At 39.6% G+C, this 24,537-nt stretch overlaps 1 protein-coding gene across 1 annotated transcript in view; it reads left to right on the top strand.

Moving 5' to 3' along the window:
• Positions 1-24,354, top strand: part of LOC115916330 (protein EFR3 homolog B-like) — a gene marked incomplete at its 3' end in the record, with an annotated part of 30,606 nt that extends 6,252 nt beyond the window's left edge. The window contains exons 3-4 of the mRNA XM_030970031.1: positions 1,355-1,474; positions 24,311-24,354. Of these exons, the coding sequence (XP_030825891.1) occupies positions 1,355-1,474; positions 24,311-24,354 (164 nt within the window). The remainder of the gene's footprint in view (positions 1-1,354; positions 1,475-24,310) is intronic.
• Between the last annotated feature and the right edge of the window lie 183 nt (positions 24,355-24,537).

Below are 24,537 nucleotides of genomic sequence, written 5' to 3'. Positions count from 1 at the left end.
TTTTCACAGCCATTTCTCCAGATTTTTTTTCTTGAAAAACCTGGAAATTCCCAATTTAAGGCGGAATTCCAGGTGATTTTGGGGAGATTTTTGGGAAAATTTTTTCTTGAAAAACCTGAAAATTCCCAATTTAGGGCAGAGTTCTGGGTGATTTTCAGGGAGATTTTTGGGGCAATTTTTTTCTTGAAAAACCTGAAAATTCCCAATTTAGGGCAGAGTTCTGGGTGATTTTCAGGGATGATTTTGGGGGAAAATTTTCCTTGAAAAACCTGAAAATTCCCAGTTTAGGGCAGAATTGCAGGTAATTTTTGGGGCCAATTTCAGGGTGATTTTCACAACCATTTTTCCAGATTTTTTTTCCCAAAAACCTGAAAATTCCTGATTTAGGGCGGAATTCGGAGCAATTTTTTGGGGTGATTTTGGGGCAATTTTTTTCTTGAAAAACCTGAAAATTCCCAATTTAGGGCAGAATTCCGGGCAATTTTCAGGGTGATTTTTGGGGAAATTTTTCCTTGAAAAACCTGAAAATTCCCAATTTAGGGCAGAATTCCAGGTAATTTTTGGGGCCAATTTCAGGGTGATTTTCACAACCATTTTCCCAGATTATTTTTTCCCAAAAACCTGAAAATTCCCAATTCAGGGCAGAATTCTGGGTGATTTTCAGGGTGATTTTTGGGCAAATTTTTCCTTGAAAAACCTCAAAATTCCCAATTTAGGGCAGAATTCCAGGAGATTTTGGGGAGATTTTTGGGGCAATTTTTTCTTGAAAAACCTGAAAATTCCCAATTTAGGGCAGAATTCCAGGAGATTTTGGGGAGATTTTTGGGGCAATTTTTTCTTGAAAAACCTGAAAATTCCCAATTTAGGGCGGAATTCAGGGCAAATTTTTGGGGCGATTTTTGGGGAAAATTTTTCCTTGAAAAACCTGAAAGTTCCCAATTTAGGGCGGAATTCCAGGCGATTTTCAGGGAGATTTTTGGGGCAATTTTTCTTTGAAAAACCTGAAAATTCCCAATTTAGGGCAGAATTCCAGGCAATTTTGGGGAGAGTTTTGGGGCAATTTTTCCTTGAAAAAGCTGAAAATTCCCAATTTAGGGCAGAATTCCAGGCAATTTTCAGGGAGCTATTTGGGGAAAATTTTTTCTTGAAAAACCTGAAAATTCCCAATTTAGGGCAGAATTCTTGGTGATTTTCAGGGATGATTTTGGGGAGAAATTTTTTCTTGAAAAACCTGAAAATTCCCAATTTAGGGTGGAATTCCGGGCGATTTTTGGGGCGATTTTCGGGGTGTTTTTCCCGGGGATTTTCCCGGCCGCTCCTGGCAATTCCCGTTTTTTGACCCCGTTCCTGGCAGTTTGTGAAGTTTGCCAACATCGAGGAGGACACGCCCTCGTACCACCGCAGCTACGACTTCTTCGTGTCGCTTCAGCGAGATGTGCCACTCCGACCACGGCGACCCCGACGTCAGGGACAGGTACGGGGGGGAAAACCGGGAAAAACAGCGGGAAAAACAACGTGAGAAATGGGGAAAATTGAAAAAAAAAGATCGGGAAAAATGGGGAAAAACACACAGGAAAAATGGGAAAAATGGCAGGGAAAATAATTGGAAAAACACACAGGAAAAACAACGGGAAAAATGGGGAAAATTGAAAAAAAAAGATCGGGAAAAATGGGGGAAAACACACAGGAAAAATGAGAGGGAAAACAATTGGAAAAAGACACAGGAAAACAACGGGCAAAATGGGAAAAACACACGGGGAAAAATGATGGGTAAAACAATGGGAAAAATGGGGAAAAATTGAAAAAAGTGACAGGGAAAATTGGGGGAAAACACATGGGAAAATTGACCTGGAAAAATGGGGAAAACACATGAGAACAATGGGAAAAAAATATAGGGAAAATAATTGGAAAAAGACACAGGAAAACAACGGGGAAAATGGGAAAAACACACGGGAAAACAATGGGAACAATGGAAAAAAATGACAGGGAAAAATAGACGGGAAAATGGGGGAAAAAACGGGGAAAATGCAGGAAAAATGATGGGGAAAACAACAGGAAAAATGATGGGGAAAACAATGGGAAAACAATGGGAAAAATGGGGGGAAACAGATGGGAAAATTGACCAGGAAAAATGGGGGAAACACATGGGAAAACAATGGGAAAAGTACCAGGAAAAACGGGGGAAACAATGGGGAAAGCAATGGCAAAGATGGGTAAAATGATGGGAGAAACTACTGGGAAAAATGGGATAAATTGAAAAAAACATGACTGGGAAAAATGGGGGAATACACACAGGAAAAATGGGAAAAATGGCAGGGAAAATAATTGGAAAAACACACAGGAAAACAACGGGAAAAATGGGGAAAATTGAAAAAAAAGATGGGGAAAAATGGGGGAAAACACATGGGAAAAATTGAGGAAACACACGAGAAAAATGGGAAAAATGACAGGGAAAACAACAGAAAAAATGAGGGAAACACTCAGGAAAACAACTGGGGGAAATGGGAAAATGAGCAGGAAAACAATGGGAAAAATTGGAAAACTAACTGGGAAAAATGGGGAAAAATTGGAAAAATGACAGGGAAACAATGGAAAACAATGGGAAGATCACACAGGAAAACAAGGGGGAAAATGGGGGAAACACATGGGAAAACAATGGGAAAAAACCAGGAAAATGGGAAAAATTGAAAACATGACTGGGAAAAATGGGGAAAAACACAAAAAAAAATGGGAAAATGACAGGAAAACAACAGGGAAAATGATGGGGAAAACAATGGGAAAACAATGGGGAAAATGGGGAAACAGATGGGAAAATTGGACCAGGAAAAATGGGAAAACACACCAGAAAATGGGAAAAATGATGGGGAAAACAACAGGAAAATGTGGGAAACACTAGGAAAACAACTGGGAAAGTGGGAAAATGAGCAGGAAAAAACAGGAAAATGGGAAAACTAACGGGGAAAACAATAGGGAAAAACACAGGAAAGCAACTGGAAAATGGGGAAAACAGGCAGGAAAAAATGGGGAAAACTGGAAACAACTGGGAAAAATGGGGAAAAATGGGAAAATGACAGGGAAAATGAGGGAAAAAAATAGAAGGAAAAAAATGGGGAAAATGGGAAAACTAACGGAAAAATGGGGAAACACATGGGAAAACAATGGGGAAAACAATGGGGAAAATACCAGGAAAATGGGGAAACAACGGGAAAGCAATGGCAAAGATGGATAAAATGATGGGCAAAACTGCTGGGAAAAAATGGGAAAAATTGAAAAATGACTGGGAAAAAATGGGGAAACACAAAGGAAAATGGGAAAAATGAGAGGAAAAGAATGGAAAATGACACTGGAAAATAATGGGGAAAATGGGAAAAACACACGGGGAAAAATGATGGCGAAAACAATGGGAAAATGGGGAAAATTGGTGAAAGGGAAAATTGAGGGAAAACATCAGGAAAAATGAACTGGAAAAATGGGGAAAAAACACGAGAAAATGGGAAAATGACAGGGAAAAAAATTGAAAAGACACAGGAAAAAACGGGAAAATGGGGAAAACACAGGAAAAAAGGGGAACAATGGAAAAGTGACAGGGAAAAATAGACGGGAAAATGGGGAAAAAACGGGAAAATACAGGAAAAAGGAAGGGGAAAACAACAGGAAAAATGATGGGGAAAACAATGGGAAAACAATGGGAAAAATGGGGGAAACAGCCGGAAAAAATACGGGAAAAATGATGGGGAAAACAATGGGAAAACAATGGGGAAAATGGGGGGAAACAGATGGGAAAATTGACCAGGAAAAATGGGAAAAACACACCAGAAAAATGGGAAAAATGATGGGGAAAACAACAGGAAAAATGAGGGAAACACTCAGGAAAACAACTGGGGAAAAAGGGAAAAATGAGCAGGAAAACAACAGGAAAATGGGAAAAACTACGGGGAAAACAATAGGAAAAACACACAGGAAAGCAACTGGAAAAATGGGGAAAACAGGCAGGAAAACAATGGGGAAAACTGGAAAAACCAACTGGGAAAAATGGGGAAAAAATGGGAAAAATGACAGGGAAAATAATGGAAAAAACAAGGGGAAAATCGCACAGGAAAACAATGGGGAAAATGGGAAAACCAACTGGGAAAAATGGGGGAAACACATGGGAAAACAATGGGGAAAACAATGGGGAAAATACCAGGAAAAATGGGGGAAACAACGGGGAAAGCAATGGCAAAGATGGATAAAATGATGGGCAAAACTGCTGGGAAAAAAATGGGAAAATTGAAAAATGACTGGGAAAAATGGGGAAACACAAAGGAAAAATGGGAAAAATGAGAGGGAAAAGAATTGGAAAAAGACACAGGAAAATAATGGGGAAAATGGGAAAAACACACGGGGAAAAATGATGGGTAAAACAATGGGAAAAATGGGGAAAAATTGGAAAAAGTGACAGGGAAAATTGGGGGAAAACACATGGGAAAATTTGACCTGGAAAAATGGGGAAAATACACGAGAAAAATGGGAAAAATGACAGGAAAAATAATTGAAAAAGACACAGGAAAACAACGGAAAATGGGAAAACACACGGAAAACAAGGGGAACAATGGAAAAAGTGACAGGAAAAATAGACGGGAAAATGGGGGAAAAAACGGGGAAAATACAGGAAAAATGATGGGGAAAACAACAGGAAAAATGATGGGGAAAACAATGGGAAAACAATGGGAAAAATGGGGAAACAGATGGGAAAATTGACCAGGAAAAATGGGGGAAACACATGGGAAAACAATGGGAAAAGTACCAGGAAAACCGGGGGAAACAATGGGGAAAGCAATGGCAAAGATGGGTAAAATGATGGGAGAAACTACTGGGAAAAATGGGATAAATTGAAAAAAACATGACTGGGAAAAATGGGGGAATACACACAGGAAAAATGGGAAAAATGGCAGGGAAAATAATTGGAAAAACACACAGGAAAACAACGGGAAAAATGGGGAAAATTGAAAAAAATGATGGGGAAAAAAGGGGGAAAACACATGGGAAAAATTGAGGGAAACACACGAGAAAAAATGGGAAAATGACAGGGAAAACAACAGAAAAATGAGGGAAACACTCAGGAAAACAACTGGGGGAAATGGGAAAAATGAGCAGGAAAACAATGGGAAAAATTGGAAAAACCAACTGGGAAAAATGGGGGGAAAAAATTGGAAAAATGACAGGGAAACAATGGAAAAAACAATGGGAAGATCACACAGGAAAACAATGGGGAAAATGGGGGAAACACATGGGAAAACAATGGGAAAAAACAGGAAAAATGGGAAAAATTGAAAACATGACTGGGAAAATGGGGAAAACACACAAGAAAAATGGGAAAAATGACAGGGAAAAACAACAGGAAAAAGATGGGGAAAAACAATGGGAAAACAATGGGGAAAATGGGGGAAACAGATGGGAAAATTGGCCAGGAAAAATGGGAAAACACACCAGAAAATGGGAAAAATGATGGGGAAAACAACAGGAAAAATGTGGGAAACACTCAGGAAAACAACTGGGGAAAGTGGGAAAAATGAGCAGGAAAACAACAGGAAAATGGGAAAAACTAAGGGGAAAAACAATAGGAAAACACACAGGAAAGCAACTGGAAAAATGGGGAAAACAGGCAGGAAAACAAAGGGGAAAAACTGGAAAACCAACTGGGAAAAAAGGGGGAAAAATGGGAAAAATGACAGGGAAAATAATGGAAAAAACAAGGGGAAAATCGCACAGGAAAACAATGGGGAAAATGGGAAAACCAACTGGGAAAAATGGGGGAAACACATGGGAAAACAATGGGGAAAACAATGGGGAAAATACCAGGAAAAATGGGGGAAACAACGGGGAAAGCAATTTCAAAGATGGATTAAATGATGGGAGAAACTACTGGGAAAAATGGGAAAAACTGAAAAAAATGACTGGGAAAAATGGGGGAAACACAAAGGAAAAATGGGAAAAATGACAGGGAAAAGAATTGGAAAATGACACAGGAAAATAATGGGGAAAATGGGAAAAACACACGGGGAAAAATGATGGGTAAAACAATGGGAAAAATGGGGAAAAATTGGAAAAAGTGACAGGGAAAATTGGGGAAAACACATGGGAAAAATTGACCTGGAAAAATGGGGAAAATACACACGAGAAAAATGGGGAAAATGACAGGGAAAATAATTGGAAAAGACACAGGAAAACAACGGGAAAATGGGAAAAAACACACGGAAAACAAGGGGGAACAATGGAAAAAAGTGACAGGGAAAAATAGACGGGAAAATGGGGAAAAACGGGGAAAATTACAGGAAAAATGATGGGGAAAAAAACAACAGGGAAAATGATGGGGAAAACAATGGGAAAACAATGGGAAAAATGGGGAAACAGATGGGAAAATTGACCAGGAAAAAAGGGGGAAACACATGGGAAAACAAGGGGAAAAGTACCAGGAAAAACGGGGGAAACAATGGGGAAAGCAATGGCAAAGATGGGTAAAATGATGGGAGAAACTACTGGGAAAAATGGGATAAATTGAAAAAAACATGACTGGGAAAAATGGGGGAATACACACAGGAAAAATGGGAAAAATGGCAGGGAAAATAATTGGAAAAACACACAGGAAAACAACGGGAAAAATGGGGAAAATTGAAAAAAAAATGATGGGGAAAAATGGGGGAAAACACATGGGAAAAAATTGAGGAAACACACGAGAAAATGGGAAAAATGACAGGGAAAACAACAGAAAAAATGGGGAAACACTCAGGAAAACAACTGGGGAAATGGGAAAAAGAGCAGGAAAACAATGGGAAAATTGGAAAACCAACTGGGAAAAATTGGGGAAAAAATTGGAAAAATGACAGGGAAACAATGGAAAAAACAATGGGAAGATCACACAGGAAAACAATGGGGAAAATGGGGGAAACACATGGGAAAACAATGGGAAAAAAACAGGAAAAATGGGAAAAATTGAAAAAACATGACTGGGAAAAATGGGGGAAAACACACAAGAAAAATGGGAAAAATGACAGGGAAAACAACAGGAAAAATGATGGGGAAAACAATGGGAAAACAATGGGGAAAATGGGGAAACAGATGGGAAAAATTGACCAGGAAAAATGGGAAAAACACACCAGAAAAATGGGAAAAATGATGGGGAAAACAACAGGAAAAATGGGGGGAAACACTCAGGAAAACAACTGGGGAAAGTGGGAAAATGAGCAGGAAAACAACAGGAAAATGGGAAAACCTACGGGGAAAACAATAGGAAAACACACAGGAAAGCAACTGGAAAATGGGGAAAACAGGCAGGAAAACAATGGGGAAAAACTGGAAAAACCAACTGGGAAAAATGGGGAAAAAATGGGAAAAATGACAGGGAAAATAATGGAAAAAACAAGGGGAAAATCGCACAGGAAAACAATGGGGAAAATGGGAAAACCAACTGGGAAAAATGGGGGAAACACATGGGAAAACAATGGGGAAAACAATGGGGAAAATACCAGGAAAAATGGGGGAAACAACGGGGAAAGCAATGGCAAAGATGGATAAAATGATGGGCAAAACTGCTGGGAAAAAATGGGAAAAATTGAAAAAAATGACTGGGAAAAATGGGGGAAACACACAGGAAAAATGGGAAAAATGAGAGGGAAAACAATTGAAAAATGACACAGGAAAATAATGGGGAAAATGGGAAAACACACGGGGAAAAATGATGGTAAAACAATGGGAAAATGGGGAAAAATTGGAAAAAGTGACAGGGAAAAATTGGGGAAAACACATGGGAAAATTGACCTGGAAAAATGGGGAAAAATACGAGAAAAATGGGAAAAATGACAGGGAAAATAATTGGAAAAAGACACAGGAAAACAACGGGAAAAATGGGAAAACACACGGGAAAACAAGGGGAACAATGGAAAAGTGACAGGGAAAAAATAGACGGGAAAATGGGGAAAAAACGGGAAAATACAGGAAAAATGATGGGGAAAAACAACAGGAAAATGATGGGGAAAACAATGGGAAAAAACAATGGGAAAATGGGGGGAAACAGATGGGAAAATTGACCAGGAAAAATGGGGGAACACATGGAAAACAATGGGAAAAATTACCAGGAAAAACGGGAAACAATGGGGAAAGCAATGGCAAAAAGATGGGTAAAATGATGGAGAAACTACTGGGAAAAAGGGGATAAATTGAAAAAACATGACTGGGAAAAAATGGGGAATACACACAGGAAAAATGGGAAAAATGGCAGGGAAAAATAATTGGAAAAACACACAGGAAAACAACGGGAAAATGGGGAAAATTGAAAAAAATGATGGGGAAAAATGGGGAAAACACATGGGGAAAAATTGAGGAAACACACGAGAAAAATGGGAAAATGACAGGGAAAAACAACAGAAAAATGAGGGAAACACTCAGGAAAACAACTGGGGAAATGGGAAAAATAGCAGGAAAACAATGGGAAAAATTGGAAACCAACTGGGAAAATGGGGAAAAAAATTGGAAAAATGACAGGGAAACAATGGAAAACAATGGGAAGATCACACAGGAAAACAATGGGGAAAATGGGGGAAACACATGGGAAAACAATGGGAAAAAACAGGAAAATGGGGAAAAATTGAAAACATGACTGGGGAAAAATGGGGAAAACACACAAGAAAATGGGAAAAATGACAGGGAAAAACAACAGGAAAATGATGGGGAAAAAAATGGGAAAACAATGGGGAAAATGGGGGAAACAGATGGGGAAAATTGACCAGGAAAATGGGAAAAATACACCAGAAAAATGGGAAAAATGATGGGGAAAACAACAGGAAAAATGGGAAACACTCAGGAAAACAACTGGGGAAAAGTGTGGGAAAATGAGTAGGAAAACAACAGGAAAATGGGAAAACTTACGGGGAAAACAATAGGAAAACACACAGGAAGCAACTGGAAAATGGGGAAAACAGGCAGGAAAAACAATGGGGAAAACTGGGAAAACAACTGGGAAAAATGGGGAAAAAATGGGAAAAAAATGACAGGGAAAATAATGGAAAACAAGGGGAAAATCGCACAGGAAAACAATGGGGAAAATGGGAAACCAACTGGGAAAAAATGGGGGAAACACATGGGAAAACAATGGGAAAACAATGGGGAAAATACCAGGAAAAATGGGAAACAACGGGAAAAAGCAATGGCAAAGATGGATAAAATGATGGGCAAAACTGCTGGGGAAAAAATGGGAAAATTGAAAAATGACTGGGGAAAATGGGGAAAACACAAGGAAAAATGGGAAAATGACAGGGAAAGAATTGGAAAATGACACAGGAAAATAATGGGGAAAATGGGAAAACACACGGGGAAAAATGATGGGTAAACAATGGGAAAAATGGGGAAAAATTGGAAAAAGTGACAGGAAAATTGGGGAAACACATGGGAAAATTGACCTGGAAAATGGGGGAAAATACACGAGAAAAATGGGAAAAATGACAGGGAAAATAATGGAAAAAGACACAGGAAAACAACGGGAAAAATGGGAAAACACGGAAAAGCAAGGAACAATGGAAAAAGTGACAGGGAAAAATAGACGGAAAATGGGGGAAAAAACGGGGAAAATACAGGAAAAATGATGGGGAAAACAACAGGAAAAATGATGGGGAAAACAATGGGAAAACAATGGGAAAAATGGGAAAAACTGCCAGGAAAAATGGGGGAAACAGCCGGAAAAAATATGGGAAAAATGATGGGGAAAACAATGGGAAAACAATGGGGAAAATGGGGAAACAGATGGGAAAAATTGGACCAGGAAAAATGGGAAAAACACACGAGAAAATGGGAAAAATTATGGGGAAAACAACAGGAAAAATGAGGGAAAACACTCAGGAAAACAACTGGGAAAGGGGGAAAATAGAGCAGGAAAACAACAGGAAAAATGGGGAAAAACTGACGGGGAAAACAATAGGAAAACACACACGGAAAGCAACTGGAAAAATGGGGAAAAACAGGCAGGAAAACAATGGGGAAAAATGGAAACAACTGGGAAAAATGGGGAAAAATGGGAAAATGATAGGGAAAATAATGGAAAAACAAGGGAAAAATCGCCAGGAAAAACAATGGGGAAAATGGGAAAACCAACTGGGAAAAATGGGGAAACACATGGGAAAACATGGGGAAAATAATGGGAATACCAGGAAAAATGGGGAAACAACGGGAAGCAACTTCAAGATGGATTAAATGATGGGAGAAACTACTGGGAAAAATGGGAAAAATTGAAAAAATGACTGGGAAAAAATGGGGAAACACAAAGGAAAAATGGGAAAATGACAGGGAAAAGAATTGGAAATGACACAGGAAAATAATGGGGAAAATGGGAAAACACGGGGGGAAAATGATGGGTAAAACAATGGGAAAAATGGGAAAATTGGAAAAGGTGACAGGGAAAATTGGGGAAAACACATGGGGAAAATTGACCTGGAAAAATGGGGAAAATACACGAGAAAAATGGGAAAATGACAGGGAAAATAATTGGAAAGACACAGGAAAACAACGGGAAAATGGGGAAAACACACGGGAAAAAAAAGGGGAACAATGGAAAAAAAGTGACAGGAAAATAGACGGGAAAATGGGGAAAAAAGGGGAAAAAATGGGGAAATACAGGAAAAATGATGGGGAAAAACAACAGGAAAAATGATGGGGAAAACAATGGGAAAACAATGGGAAAAATGGGGAAATGGAAAGGGGAATAACGGAAAAATGATGGGGAAAACAATGGGAAAACAATGGGGAAAATGGGGAAACAGATGGGAAAATTGGACAGGAAAAAATGGGAAAAACACACCAGAAAAATGGGAAAATGAAGTGGTGGGGAAAACAACAGGAAAATGGAGGGAAACACTCAGGAAAACAACCGGGAAAGTGGGAAAATGAGCAGGAAAACAACAGGAAAATGGGGAAAAACTACGGGGAAAAAACAGGAAAACACACAGGAAAGCAACTGGAAAAATGGGGAAAACAGGCAGGAAAACAATGGGGAAAACTGGAAAACCAACTGGGAAAAATGGGAAAATGGGAAAAATGACAGGGAAAATAATGGAAAAACAAGGGGAAAATCGCAGACAGGAAAACAATGGGGAAAATGGGAAAACCAACGGGGAAAATGGGGGAAACACATGGGAAAACAATGGGGAAAAAATGGGGAAAAATACCAGGAAAAATGGGGGAAACAACGGGGAAAGCAATGGCAAAGATGGATAAAATGATGGGCAAAACTGCTGGGAAAAAATGGGAAAAATTTGAAAAAATGACTGGGAAAATGGGGGAAAACACACAGGAAAAATGGGAAAATGAGGGAGAACAGTTGGAAAATGACACAGGAAAATAATGGGGAAAATGGGAAAACACACGGGGAAAAAAAATGATGGTAAAACAATGGGAAAAATGGGGAAAAATTGGAAAAAGTGACAGGGAAAAATTGGGGAAAACACATGGGAAAATGTGGCCTGGAAAAATGGGGAAAATACACGAGAAAAAATGGGAAAAATGACAGGGAAAATAATTGAAAAAAGACACGGAAAAATGGCAGAAAATGGGAAAACACACGGGAAAACAAGGGGAACAATGGAAAAAGTGACAGGGAAAAATAGACGGAAAATGGGGGAAAAACGGGAAAATACAGGAAAAATGATGGTGAAAACAACAGGAAAAATGATGGGGAAAACAATGGGAAAACAATGGGAAAATGGGGAAACAGGATGGGAAAATTGACCAGGAAAATGGGGAAACACATGGGAAAACAATGGGGAAAGTCACCAGGAAAACGGGGAAACAATGGGGAAAGCAAATGGCAAAGATGGGTAAAATGATGGGAGAAACTACTGGGAAAAAATGGGATAAATTGAAAAACATGACTGGGAAAAATGGGGAATACACACAGGAAAAATGGGAAAATGGCAGGGAAAATAATTGGAAAAACACACACAGGAAAACAACGGGAAAAATGGGAAAATTGAAAAAATGATGGGGAAAAAATGTGGGAAAACACATGGGAAAAATTGAGGAAGGGGAAAACAACGGGGAAACACACGAGAAAATGGGAAAATGACAGGAAAACAACAAAAAAAGGAAACACGAACGAAAAGGGAAAAGAGCAGGGAAAAGGGAGAAAAGGGAAACACAACGGAAACGAAAAGAGGAAAACAAAATTGAGAAACCAACTGGGAAAAATGGGGGAAAAAATGGGAAAATGACAGGGAAAACAATGGAAAATAATGGGAAGATCACACAGGAAAACAATGGGGAAAAGGGGGAAACACATGGGAAAACAATGGAAAAAACAGGAAAATGGGAAAAATCAAAACATGACTGGGAAAAATGGGGAAAAACACACAAGAAAATTGGGAAAATGACAGGGAAAAACAACAGGAAAAATGATGGGGAAAAACAATGGGAAAACAATGGGGAAAAATGGGGTGGGAAAAGATGGGAAAACTGCAGGAAAATGGGAAAACACCCCTGAAAATGGGGAAAGATGTGTGGGGAAAACAACAGGAAAAAGCTGGGAAAACATTAGGAAAACAAACGGGGAGATATGGGGGAAAATGAGCAGGAAACAACAGGAAAAATGGGAAAAACTACGGGGAAAAAACAATAGGAAAAATACACAGGAAAGCGAACTGGAAAAATGGGGGAAAACAGGCAGGAAAAACAATGGGAAAACTGGGAAAAAACTGGGAAAATGGGGAAAAAGATAGGGAAAATAATGGAAAACAAGGGGAAAACTGGCAGGAAAAACATGGGGAAAGGGGAAAGACACTGGGAAAATGGGGAAAACAGGAAATGGGGAGGAAAAACAATGGGGAAACAGCCGGAAAATATGGGGAATGGGGAAACAACGGGGAAAATGGGAAATTGAAAAGAGATGAAATGGGAGAAACCGCACTGGGAAAAAGGGGAAAACAGAAAAATGACTGGGGAAAATGGGGAAACACAAGGGAAAAATGGGGAAAATAAGGGAAAAAGGAATTGGGAGGGGGAAAGGGAAAAGGGGAAATGAATGGACAGGGAAAATTGGGGAAAACATGGGAAAATTCGACCTGGAGAAATGGGGAAAATACACGAGAAAATGGGAAAATGACAGGGAAAAATAATTGGGAAAAAGACACAGGAAAAGAAAGGGAAAATGGGGAAAAAAACACACGGGAAAACAGGGGAACAATGGAAAAAGTGACAGGGAAAATAGACGGGAAAATGGGGAAAAACGGGGAAAATACAGGAAAAAATGAGTGGGGAAAACAACAGGAAAAAATGATGGGGAAAAATGGGAAAACAATGGGAAAAATGGGGAAACAGAAATGGGAAAAATGGACCAGGGAAAAAAATGGGACATAAAACAATGGGAAAGGGCACGACCAAAACGGGGAAATGGGGAAAAAGTAATTGGGAAAAATGGGGAAAAATGGGAAAATATGGGGAAAAAATGGGAAACAGGTGAAAAACACATCGGGGAAAAATGGGGAATACAGGTGAAAAATGGGAAAAATGGCGGGAAAATAATTGAAAACACCAGGAAAACAATGGAAAATGGGAAAAGTGAAAATGTGGGGAAAAATGGGGAAACACATGGGAAAATTGAGGAAACACACGTGAAAAGTGGGAAAAAATGATAGGGAAAACAACTGGGAAAAATGAGGGAAACACTGGGGAAAAAATTGGGGGAAATGGGGAAAATGAGCAGGAAAACAATGGGAAAAAATTGGAAAACGATGGGGAAATGGGGAAAAATTGGGAAAAAATGAGAGGAAACAATGGGGAAACAATGGAAGATCACAGGAAGACAAGGGGAAAATGGGGAAAAATGGGAAAACAATGGAAAAATGGGAAAAATGGGGAAAATTGAAAAACATGACTGGGAAAAAGAATGTGGGGAAACACATAGGAAAAATGGGGAAACACAGGGAAAAATAACAGGAAAAATGGGGGAAAAATGGGAAAACAATGGGGAAAATGGGGAAACACAGGGGAAATGGGAACAGGGAGAAAAATGGGAAAACACACTAGGGAAAAATGGGGAAATGGGATGGGGAAAATAACAGGAAAATGGGGAAAACAGGAAAACAACGGGGAAAGTGGGGAAAAGGGAGGAAAACAACAGGAAAATGGGAAAACATGGGGAAAAAGACACAGGAGAAAACACACAGGAGCAACCTGGGGAAAATGGGGAAAAACAGGCAGGAAAACAAGGGAAAATTGGAAACCAACTGGGAAAAAATGGGGAAAAAGGGGAAAATGACAGGGAAAATAATGGAAAAAACAAGGGGAAAATGGCACCCAGGAAACAACTGGGGAAAAATGGGAAAACACTGGGAAAAAATGGGGAAAACATGGGAAAAAATGGGGAAAAACTATGGGGAAAATACCAGGAAAAATGGGGAAACAATGGGGAAAGCATATCAAAGATGGATTAAATGATGGGGGAAACTACTGGGAAAATGGGAAAAATTGAAAAAAAATGGGGAAAAATGGGGGAACACACAGGAAAAATGGGAAAAATGAGGGGAAAATAATTGGAAAAAGACACAGAAAATAATGGGGAAAATGGAAAACACAGGGAAAAAAATGATGGGAAAACAATGCGAAAAGGGGGAAAAATTGGAGAAGTGATAGGGAAAAATTGGGGAAAACACATGGGAAAAATTGCCTGGAAAAAATGGGGAAAAACACGAGAAAAATGGGAAAAATGACAGGGAAAATAATTGGAAAAAACACAGGAAAACAACGGAAAATGGGAAAAACACGGGAAAAAAATAGGGGAACAATGGAAAAGTGACAGGGAAAAATAGACGGGGAAAATGGGGAAAACGGGGAAAATACAGGAAAAATGATGGGGAAAACAACGGGAAAAATGGATGGGAAAACAATGGGAAAACAATGGAAAAATGGGAAAACTGCAGGAAAAATGGGAAACAGCGGGAAAAAAACGGGAAAAATGATGGGAAAACAATGGGAAACAATGGGAAAATGGGGGAAAAGATGGGAAAAATTGACCAGGAAAAATGGGAAAAACACACCGGAAAAAAATGGGAAAAATGATGGGGGAAAACAACAGGAAAAATGAGGGAAACACTCAGGAAAACAACTGGGGAAAAAGGGAAAAATGAGCAGGAAAACAACAGGAAAATGGGAAAAACTACGGGGAAAACAATAGGAAAAACACACAGGAAAGCAACTGGAAAAATGGGGAAAACAGGCAGGAAAACAATGGGAAAACTGGAAAAACCGAAACTGGGAAAAAATGGGGAAAAATGACAGGGAAAATAATGGAAAAACAAGGGGAAAATCGCACAGGAAAACAATGGGGAAAATGGGAAAACTAACTGGGAAAAATGGGGAAACACATGGGAAAACAATGGGGAAAACAATGGGGAAAAATACCAGGAAAATGGGGAAACAACGGGGAAAGCAATGGCAAAGATGGATAAAATGATGGGCAAAACTGCTGGGAAAAAATGGGAAAAATTGAAAAAAATGACTGGGAAAAATGGGGAAACACAGAGGAAAATGGGAAAAATGAGGGGAAAACAATTGGAAAAGACACTGAGGAAAATAATGGGAAAATGGGAAAAAAACATGGGGAAAAATGATGGGAAAAATGGGAAAAATGGGGGAAAAGTGGAAAAGTGGGGAAAAACACATGGGAAAATTGACCTGGAAAAATGGGGAAAATACACGAAAAATGGGAAAAATGACAGGGAAAATAATTGGAAAAAGACACAGGAAAACAACGGGAAAATGGGAAAAACACACGGAAAACAAGGGGAACAATGGAAAAAAAGTGACAGGGAAAAAAGAACGGAAAAATGGGGAAAATGGGAAAAATACAGGAAAAATGATGGGGAAAACAACAGGAAAAATGATGGGGAAAACAATGGGAAAACAATGGGAAAAATGGGAAAAACTGCCAGGAAAAATGGGGGAAACAGCCGGAAAAATTACGGGAAAAATGATGGGGAAAACAATGGGAAAACAATGGGGAAAATGGGGGGAAACAGATGGGAAAATTGACCAGGAAAAAAGGGAAAAACACACGAGAAAAATGGGAAAAATTATGGGGAAAACAACAGGAAAAATGAGGGAAACACTCAGGAAAACAACTGGGGAAAGTGGGAAAAATGAGCAGGAAAACAACAGGAAAATGGGAAAAACTACGGGGAAAACAATAGGAAAAACACACAGGAAAGCAACTGGAAAAATGGGGAAAACAGGCAGGAAAACAATGGGAAAACTGGAAAACCAACTGGGAAAAAATGGGGAAAAATGGGAAAAATGACAGGAAAATAATGGAAAAACAAGGGGAAAAATCGCAACAGGAAAACAATGGGGAAATGGGAAAACCACTGGGAAAATGGGGAAAACATGGGAAAACAATGGGGAAAACAATGGGGAAAATACCAGGAAAAATGGGGAAACAACGGGAAAGCAATGGCAAAGATGGATTAAATGATGGGCAAAACTACTGGGAAAAATGGGAAAAAATTGAAAATGACTGGGAAAAATGGGGGAAACACACAGGAAAAATGGGAAAAATGAGAGGGAAAACAATTGGAAAAAGACACAGGAAAATAATGGGAAAATGGGAAAAACACACGGGAAAAATGATGGGTAAAACAATGGGAAAAATGGGAAAAATTGGAAAAGCGACAGGAAAATTGGGGAAAACACATGGGAAAATTGACCTGGAAAAATGGGGAAAATACACGAGAAAAATGGGAAAAATACAGGGAAAATAATTGGAAAAGACACAGGAAAACAACGGGAAAATGGGAAAAACACACGGGAAAACAAGGGGAACAATGGAAAAAAGTGACAGGAAAAAATGGGAAAATGGGGAAAAAACGGGAAAATACAGGAAAAATGATGGGGAAAACAACAGGAAAAATGATGGGGAAAACAATGGGAAAACAATGGGAAAAAGGGGAAACAGATGGGAAAATTGACCAGGAAAAATGGGGAAACACATGGGAAAACAATGGGGAAAAGTGCCAGGAAAAACGGGGAAACAATGGGGAAAGCAATGGCAAAGATGGGTAAAATGATGGGAGAAACCACTGGGAAAAATGGGATAAATTGAAAACATGACTGGGGAAAATGGGGGAATACACAGGAAAAATGGGAAAAATGGCAGGGAAAATAATGGGAAAACACACAGGAAAACAACGGGAAAAATGGGGAAAATTGAAAAAAAAATGATGGGGAAAATTGGGGGAAAACACATGGGAAAAATTGAGGAAACACACGAGAAAAATGGGAAAAATGACAGGGAAAACAACAGAAAAAATGAGGGAAACACTCAGGAAAACAACTGGGGGAAATGGGAAAAATGAGCAGGAAACAATGGGAAAAATTGGAAAAACCAACTGGGAAAAATGGGGAAAAAAAAATTGGAAAAATGACAGGGAAACAATGGAAAAAACAATGGGAAGATCACACAGGAAAACAATGGGGAAAATGGGGGAAACACATGGGAAAACAATGGGAAAAAACCAGGAAAATGGGAAAAATTGAAAAAACATGACTGGGAAAAATGGGGGAAAACACACAAGAAAAATGGGAAAAATGACAGGGAAAACAACAGGAAAAATGATGGGGAAAATGCGGGAAAACAATGGGAAAAAATGGGGAAACAGATGGGAAAATTGACCAGGAAAAATGGGAAAAACACACCAGAAAAATGGGAAAAATGATGGGGAAAACAACAGGAAAAATGTGGGAAACACTCAGGAAAACAACCGGGGAAAGTGGGAAAAATGAGCAGGAAAACAACAGGAAAATGGGAAAAACTACGGGGAAAACAATAGGAAAAACACACAGGAAAGCAACTGGAAAAATGGGGAAAACAGGCAGGAAAACAATGGGGAAAACTGGAAAAACCAACTGGGAAAAATGGGGAAAAAATGGGAAAAATGACAGGGAAAATAATGGAAAAAACAAGGGGAAAATCGCACAGGAAAACAATGGGGAAAATGGGAAAACCAACTGGGAAAAATGGGGGAAACACATGGGAAAACAATGGGGAAAACAATGGGGAAAATACCAGGAAAAATGGGGGAAACAACGGGGAAAGCAATGGCAAAGATGGATAAAATGATGGGCAAAACTGCTGGGAAAAAATGGGAAAAATTGAAAAAAATGACTGGGAAAATTGGGGGAAACACAAAGGAAAAATGGGAAAAATGAGAGGGAAAACAATTGGAAAATGACACAGGAAAATAATGGGGAAAATGGGAAAAACACACGGGGAAAAATGATGGGTAAAACAATGGGAAAAATGGGGAAAAATTGGAAAAAGTGACAGGGAAAATTGGGGGAAAACACATGGGAAAATTGACCTGGAAAAATGGGGGAAAATACACGAGAAAAATGGGAAAAATGACAGGGAAAATAATTGGAAAAAGACACAGGAAAACAACGGGAAAATGGGAAAAACACACGGGAAAACAAGGGGAACAATGGAAAAAAGTGACAGGGAAAAATAGACGGGAAAATGGGGGAAAAACCGGGGAAAATACAGGAAAAATGATGGGAAAACAACAGGAAAAATGATGGGGAAAAACAATGGGAAACAATGGGAAAACAATGGGAAAGAATGGGAAAAACGGTGATGGGGAAAAACAATGGAAAACAATGGGGAAAATGGGGGGAAAACAGATGGGAAAATACTAGGAAAAATGGGAAAACACACGAGAAAAATGGGAAAAAGAGGGGAAAACAATGGGAAAACAACGGGGAAAGGGAAAAGGGGAAAACAGAGGGAAAAATGGGAAAATGGGAAAACAATAGGGAAACACACAGGAAAGAACTGGAAAAATGGGAAAATTAGGGAGGAAAACAATGGGAAAACTGGAAAAAATGACAGGGAAAAATAAAATGGGAAAAACAAGGGAAAAAAGCAGGCAAGGAAAACAAAACAGGGAAAAATGGGAAAAACACGGGGAAAACAATGGGAAAACAATGGGAAAAACACCAGAAAAAGGGAAAAATGGGGAAAACAGGCAAAATACTGGGAAAAAATGGGGAAAACTGGAAAGACCAGGAAAGATTGGGAGAAAATAGAGGGAAAACAATGGGAAAAAGACACAGGGAAAAATAATGGAAAAGGGCAAGGGGAAAATGATGGGAAAAACAATGGGAAAATGGGGAAAATTGGAAAAGCAGGGAAAAATGGGGAAAACACATGGGAAAACAAAATGGGGAAAACACATGGGAAAATGACAGGAAAAAATGGGAAAAGACACAGGAAAGCAGAAAGGGAGTGGGAAAACACACCCGGGAAACAACAATGGAAAAAAAAGTGATGGGAAAAATAGGGGAAAATGGGGAAAAAATACAGGAAAAAATGATGGGGAAAACAACAGGAAAAATGGGGGAAAACAATGGGAATGAAATGGGAAAAATGAAACAGATGGGAAATTGACCAGGAAAAATGGGGGAAATGCATGGGAAAACAATGGAAAATACCATGAAGGGGGAAACAATGGGGAAAGCACATGGCAAAGGGGAAAAATGATGGGAAAAACATGGAATGGGAAAAATGGGGAAAAATGGGAAACAGTGACAGGAAAAATGGGAAAATGGCAGGAAAAAATTGAAAACACTGGAAAAGGAAAAATGGGGAAAATACAAAAAGGGGAAAATGGGGAAAGAAAATGAGCAGGAGAAAAAATGGGAAAAAAATGACAGGGAAAAGCAACGGAAAAATGGGAAAAACACTCAGGAAAACAACTGGGGAAATGGAAAAAATGAGCAGGAAAACAATGGGAAAATTGGAAAAATAAACTGGGAAAAATGGGGGGAAAAAAATGGGAAAAATGACAGGGAAAAATGCATGGGGAAAACAGGAAAATAGGGGAAAATGATGGGAAAACAACGGGAAAACAATGGGAAAAAGGAACAGGGAAAACAGCCGGAAAAATGACGGGAAAAATGGGAAAAATGATGGGAAAAATGAAAAAACAATAGGGAAAACAATGGGGAAAATGGGGGGAAACAGATGGGAAAATTGACCAGGAAAAATGGGAAAAACACACCAGAAAAATGGGAAAAATGATGGGGAAAACAACAGGAAAAATGGGGGAAACACTCAGGAAAACAACTGGGGAAAGAGGGAAAAATGAGCAGGAAAACAACAGGAAAAATGGGAAAAACTGCGGGGGAAAACAATAGGAAAAACACACAGGAAAGCAACTGGAAAAATGGGGAAAACAGGCAGGAAAACAATGGGGAAAACTGGAAAAACCAACTGGGAAAAATGGGGAAAAAATGGGAAAAATGACAGGGAAAATAATGGAAAAAACAAGGGGAAAATCGCACAGGAAAACAATGGGGAAAATGGGAAAACCAACTGGGAAAAATGGGGGAAACACATGGGAAAACAATGGGGAAAACAATGGGGAAAATACCAGGAAAAATGGGGGAAACAACGGGGAAAGCAATTTCAAAGATGGATTAAATGATGGGAGAAACTACTGGGAAAAATGGGAAAAATTGAAAAAAATGACTGGGAAAAATGGGGGAAACACAAAGGAAAAATGGGAAAAATGAGAGGGAAAACAATTGGAAAATGACACAGGAAAATAATGGGGAAAATGGGAAAAACACACGGGGAAAAATGATGGGTAAAACAATGGGAAAAATGGGGAAAAATTGGAAAAAGTGACAGGGAAAATTGGGGGAAAACACATGGGAAAATTGACCTGGAAAAATGGGGGAAAATACACGAGAAAAATGGGAAAAATGACAGGGAAAATAATTGGAAAAAGACACAGGAAAACAACGGGAAAATGGGAAAAACACACGGGAAAACAAGGGGAACAATGGAAAAAAGTGACAGGGAAAAATAGACGGGAAAATGGGGGAAAAAACGGGGAAAATACAGGAAAAATGATGGGGAAAACAACAGGAAAAATGATGGGGAAAACAATGGGAAAACAATGGGAAAAATGGGGGGAAACAGATGGGAAAATTGACCAGGAAAAATGGGGGAAACACATGGGAAAACAATGGGAAAAGTACCAGGAAAAACGGGGGAAACAATGGGGAAAGCAATGGCAAAGATGGGTAAAATGATGGGAGAAACTACTGGGAAAAATGGGATAAATTGAAAAAAACATGACTGGGAAAAATGGGGGAATACACACAGGAAAAATGGGAAAAATGGCAGGGAAAATAATTGGAAAAACACACAGGAAAACAACGGGAAAAATGGGGAAAATTGAAAAAAAAATGATGGGGAAAAATGGGGGAAAACACATGGGAAAAATTGAGGAAACACACGAGAAAAATGGGAAAAATGACAGGGAAAACAACAGAAAAAATGAGGGAAACACTCAGGAAAACAACTGGGGGAAATGGGAAAAATGAGCAGGAAAACAATGGGAAAAATTGGAAAAACCAACTGGGAAAAATGGGGGGAAAAAATTGGAAAAATGACAGGGAAACAATGGAAAAACCAATGGGAAGATCACACAGGAAAACAATGGGGAAAATGGGGGAAACACATGGGAAAACAATGGGAAAACCAGGAAAAATGGGAAAAATTGAAAAAACATGACTGGGAAAAATGGGGGAAAACACACAAGAAAAATGGGAAAAATGACAGGGAAAACAACAGGAAAAATGATGGGGAAAACAATGGGAAAACAATGGGGAAAATGGGGGGAAACAGATGGGAAAATTGACCAGGAAAAATGGGAAAAACACACGAGAAAAATGGGAAAAATGATGGGGAAAACAACAGGAAAAATGGGGAAACACTCAGGAAAACAACCGGGGAAAGTGGGAAAAATGAGCAGGAAAACAACAGGAAAATGGGAAAAACTACGGGGAAAACAATAGGAAAAACACACAGGAAAGCAACTGGAAAAATGGGGAAAACAGGCAGGAAAACAATGGGGAAAACTGGAAAAACCAACTGGGAAAAATGGGGAAAAAATGGGAAAAATGACAGGGAAAATAATGGAAAAAAAGGAAAAACGCACAGGAAAACAATGGGGAAAATGGGAAAACCAACTGGGAAAATTGGGGGAAACACATGGGAAAACAATGGGGAAAACAATGGGGAAAATACCAGGAAAAATGGGGGAAACAACGGGGAAAGCAATTTCAAAGATGGATTAAATGATGGGAGAAACTACTGGGAAAAATGGGAAAAATTGAAAAAAATGACTGGGAAAAATGGGGGAAACACACAGGAAAAATGGGAAAAATGACAGGGAAAAGAATTGGAAAATGACACAGGAAAATAATGGGGAAAATGGGAAAAACACACGGGGAAAAATGATGGGTAAAACAATGGGAAAAATGGGGAAAAATTGGAAAAAGTGACAGGGAAAATTGGGGGAAAACACATGGGAAAATTGACCTGGAAAAATGGGGGAAAATACACGAGAAAAATGGGAAAAATGACAGGGAAAATAATTGGAAAAAGACACAGGAAAACAACGGGAAAATGGGAAAAACACACGGGAAAACAAGGGGAACAATGGAAAAAAGTGACAGGGAAAAATAGACGGGAAAATGGGGGAAAAAGGGAAAGAACGGGAAAAATGATGGGGAAAACAACAGGAAAAATGATGGGGAAAACAATGGGAAAACAATGGGAAAAATGGGGGAAACAGTGGGAAAATTGACCTGGGGAAAACATGGGAAAACAATGGGAAAAGTACGACAACGGGGAAAGCAATGGCAAAAATGGGTAAAATGATGGGAGAAACTACTGGGAAAAATGGGATAAATTGAAAAAAATGACGGGAAAAAATGGGGAAAACACACAGGAAAATGGGAAAATGGCCGGAAAATAATGGAAAAAAACAAGGGAAAATCGCACAGGAAAACAATGGGGAAAATGGGAAACCAACTGGGAAAAATGGGGGAAACACATGGGAAAACAATGGGGAAAACAATGGGGAAAATACCAGGAAAAATGGGGGAAACAACGGGGAAGACAATTTCAAAGATGGATTAAATGATGGGAGAAACTACTGGGAAAAATGGGAAAAATTGAAAAAAATGACTGGGAAAAATGGGGGAAACACACAGGAAAAATGGGAAAAATGACAGGGAAAAGAATTGGAAAATGACACAGGAAAATAATGGGGAAAATGGGAAAAACACACGGGGAAAAAATGATGGGTAAAACAATGGGAAAAATGGGGGAAAAAGTGACAGGGAAAATTGGGGGAAAACACATGGGAAAATTGACCTGAAAAAATGGGGAAAATACACGAGAAAAATGGGAAAAATGACAGGGAAAATAATGGAAAAAGACACAGGAAAACAACGGAAAATGGGAAAAACACACGGGAAAACAAGGGGAACAATGGAAAAAAGTGACAGGGAAAAATAGACGGGAAAATGGGGGAAAAAACGGGGAAAATACAGGAAAAATGATGGGGAAAACAACAGGAAAAATGATGGGGAAAACAATGGGAAAACAATGGGAAAAATGGGGGGAAACAGATGGGAAAATTGACCAGGAAAAAATGGGGAAAACACATGGGAAAACAATGGGAAAAGTACCAGGAAAAACGGGAAACAATGGGGGAAAGCAATGGCAAAAGATGGGTAAAATGATGGGAGAAACTACTGGGAAAAATGGGATAAATTGAAAAAAACATGACTGGGAAAAATGGGGGAATACACACAGGAAAAATGGGAAAAATGGCAGGGAAAATAATGGAAAAAACAAGGGGAAAATCGCACAGGAAACAACAGGGAAAAATACGGGAAAAATGATGGGGAAAAACAATGTGAGAAATGGAAAAAACCATGGGAAAAATGGAAAAAACCACACAGGAAAACAAGCAGGAAAAATGGGGAAATACACAGAAGAACGGCCAGGGAAACAGTGGGAAAACTGACGGGGAAAACAACGGGAAAAATGGGAAAAATGACAGGGAAAAACACATGGGGAAAACAAGGGGAGAAAGGGGAAAAACACACAGGGAAACAACGGAAAAATACAGGAGAAATGACAGGGAAAACAGTGGGAAAAATAAGCAGGAAAACAACAGGAAAATTGGGAAAAATATATGGGAAAACAGGGATCAGGAAGGGATGTGGGATTGGGCAGGGATTTGGGATTGGGCAGGGATTTGGGGTCAGGAAGGGATTTGGGATCATCAGGAAGGGATTTGGGATCAGGGAGGGATTTGGGATTGGGGGAAGATTTTGGGATCAGGGACGGATTTGGGATCAGGGAGGGATTTGGGATCAGGGAGGGATTTGGGATCAGGGAGAATCCCAATTCCCGGATTTTCCCGCGTTCCAGGATCCGGATGTCGGGGATCCGGGGCCTGCAGGGCGTGGGGCGGGGTCAGGGAGGGATTTGGGATCAGGGAGGGATTTGGGATCAGGGAGGGATTTGGGATCATCAGGAAGGGATTTTCCTGCATTCCAGGATCCGGATGTCGGGGATCCGCGCGGGCGTGCAGGGCGGGTCAGGGGGGATTTGGGAATCAGGAAGGTTAATTCCAGGATGGTTGGGGTTGCGCCAAG

Source organism: Camarhynchus parvulus, unplaced genomic scaffold (genome assembly GCF_901933205.1).
Source record: "Camarhynchus parvulus unplaced genomic scaffold, STF_HiC, whole genome shotgun sequence".
Taxonomy (NCBI): Eukaryota; Metazoa; Chordata; class Aves; order Passeriformes; family Thraupidae; genus Camarhynchus; species Camarhynchus parvulus.
This window is presented reverse-complemented; position numbering and strand designations above follow the sequence as displayed.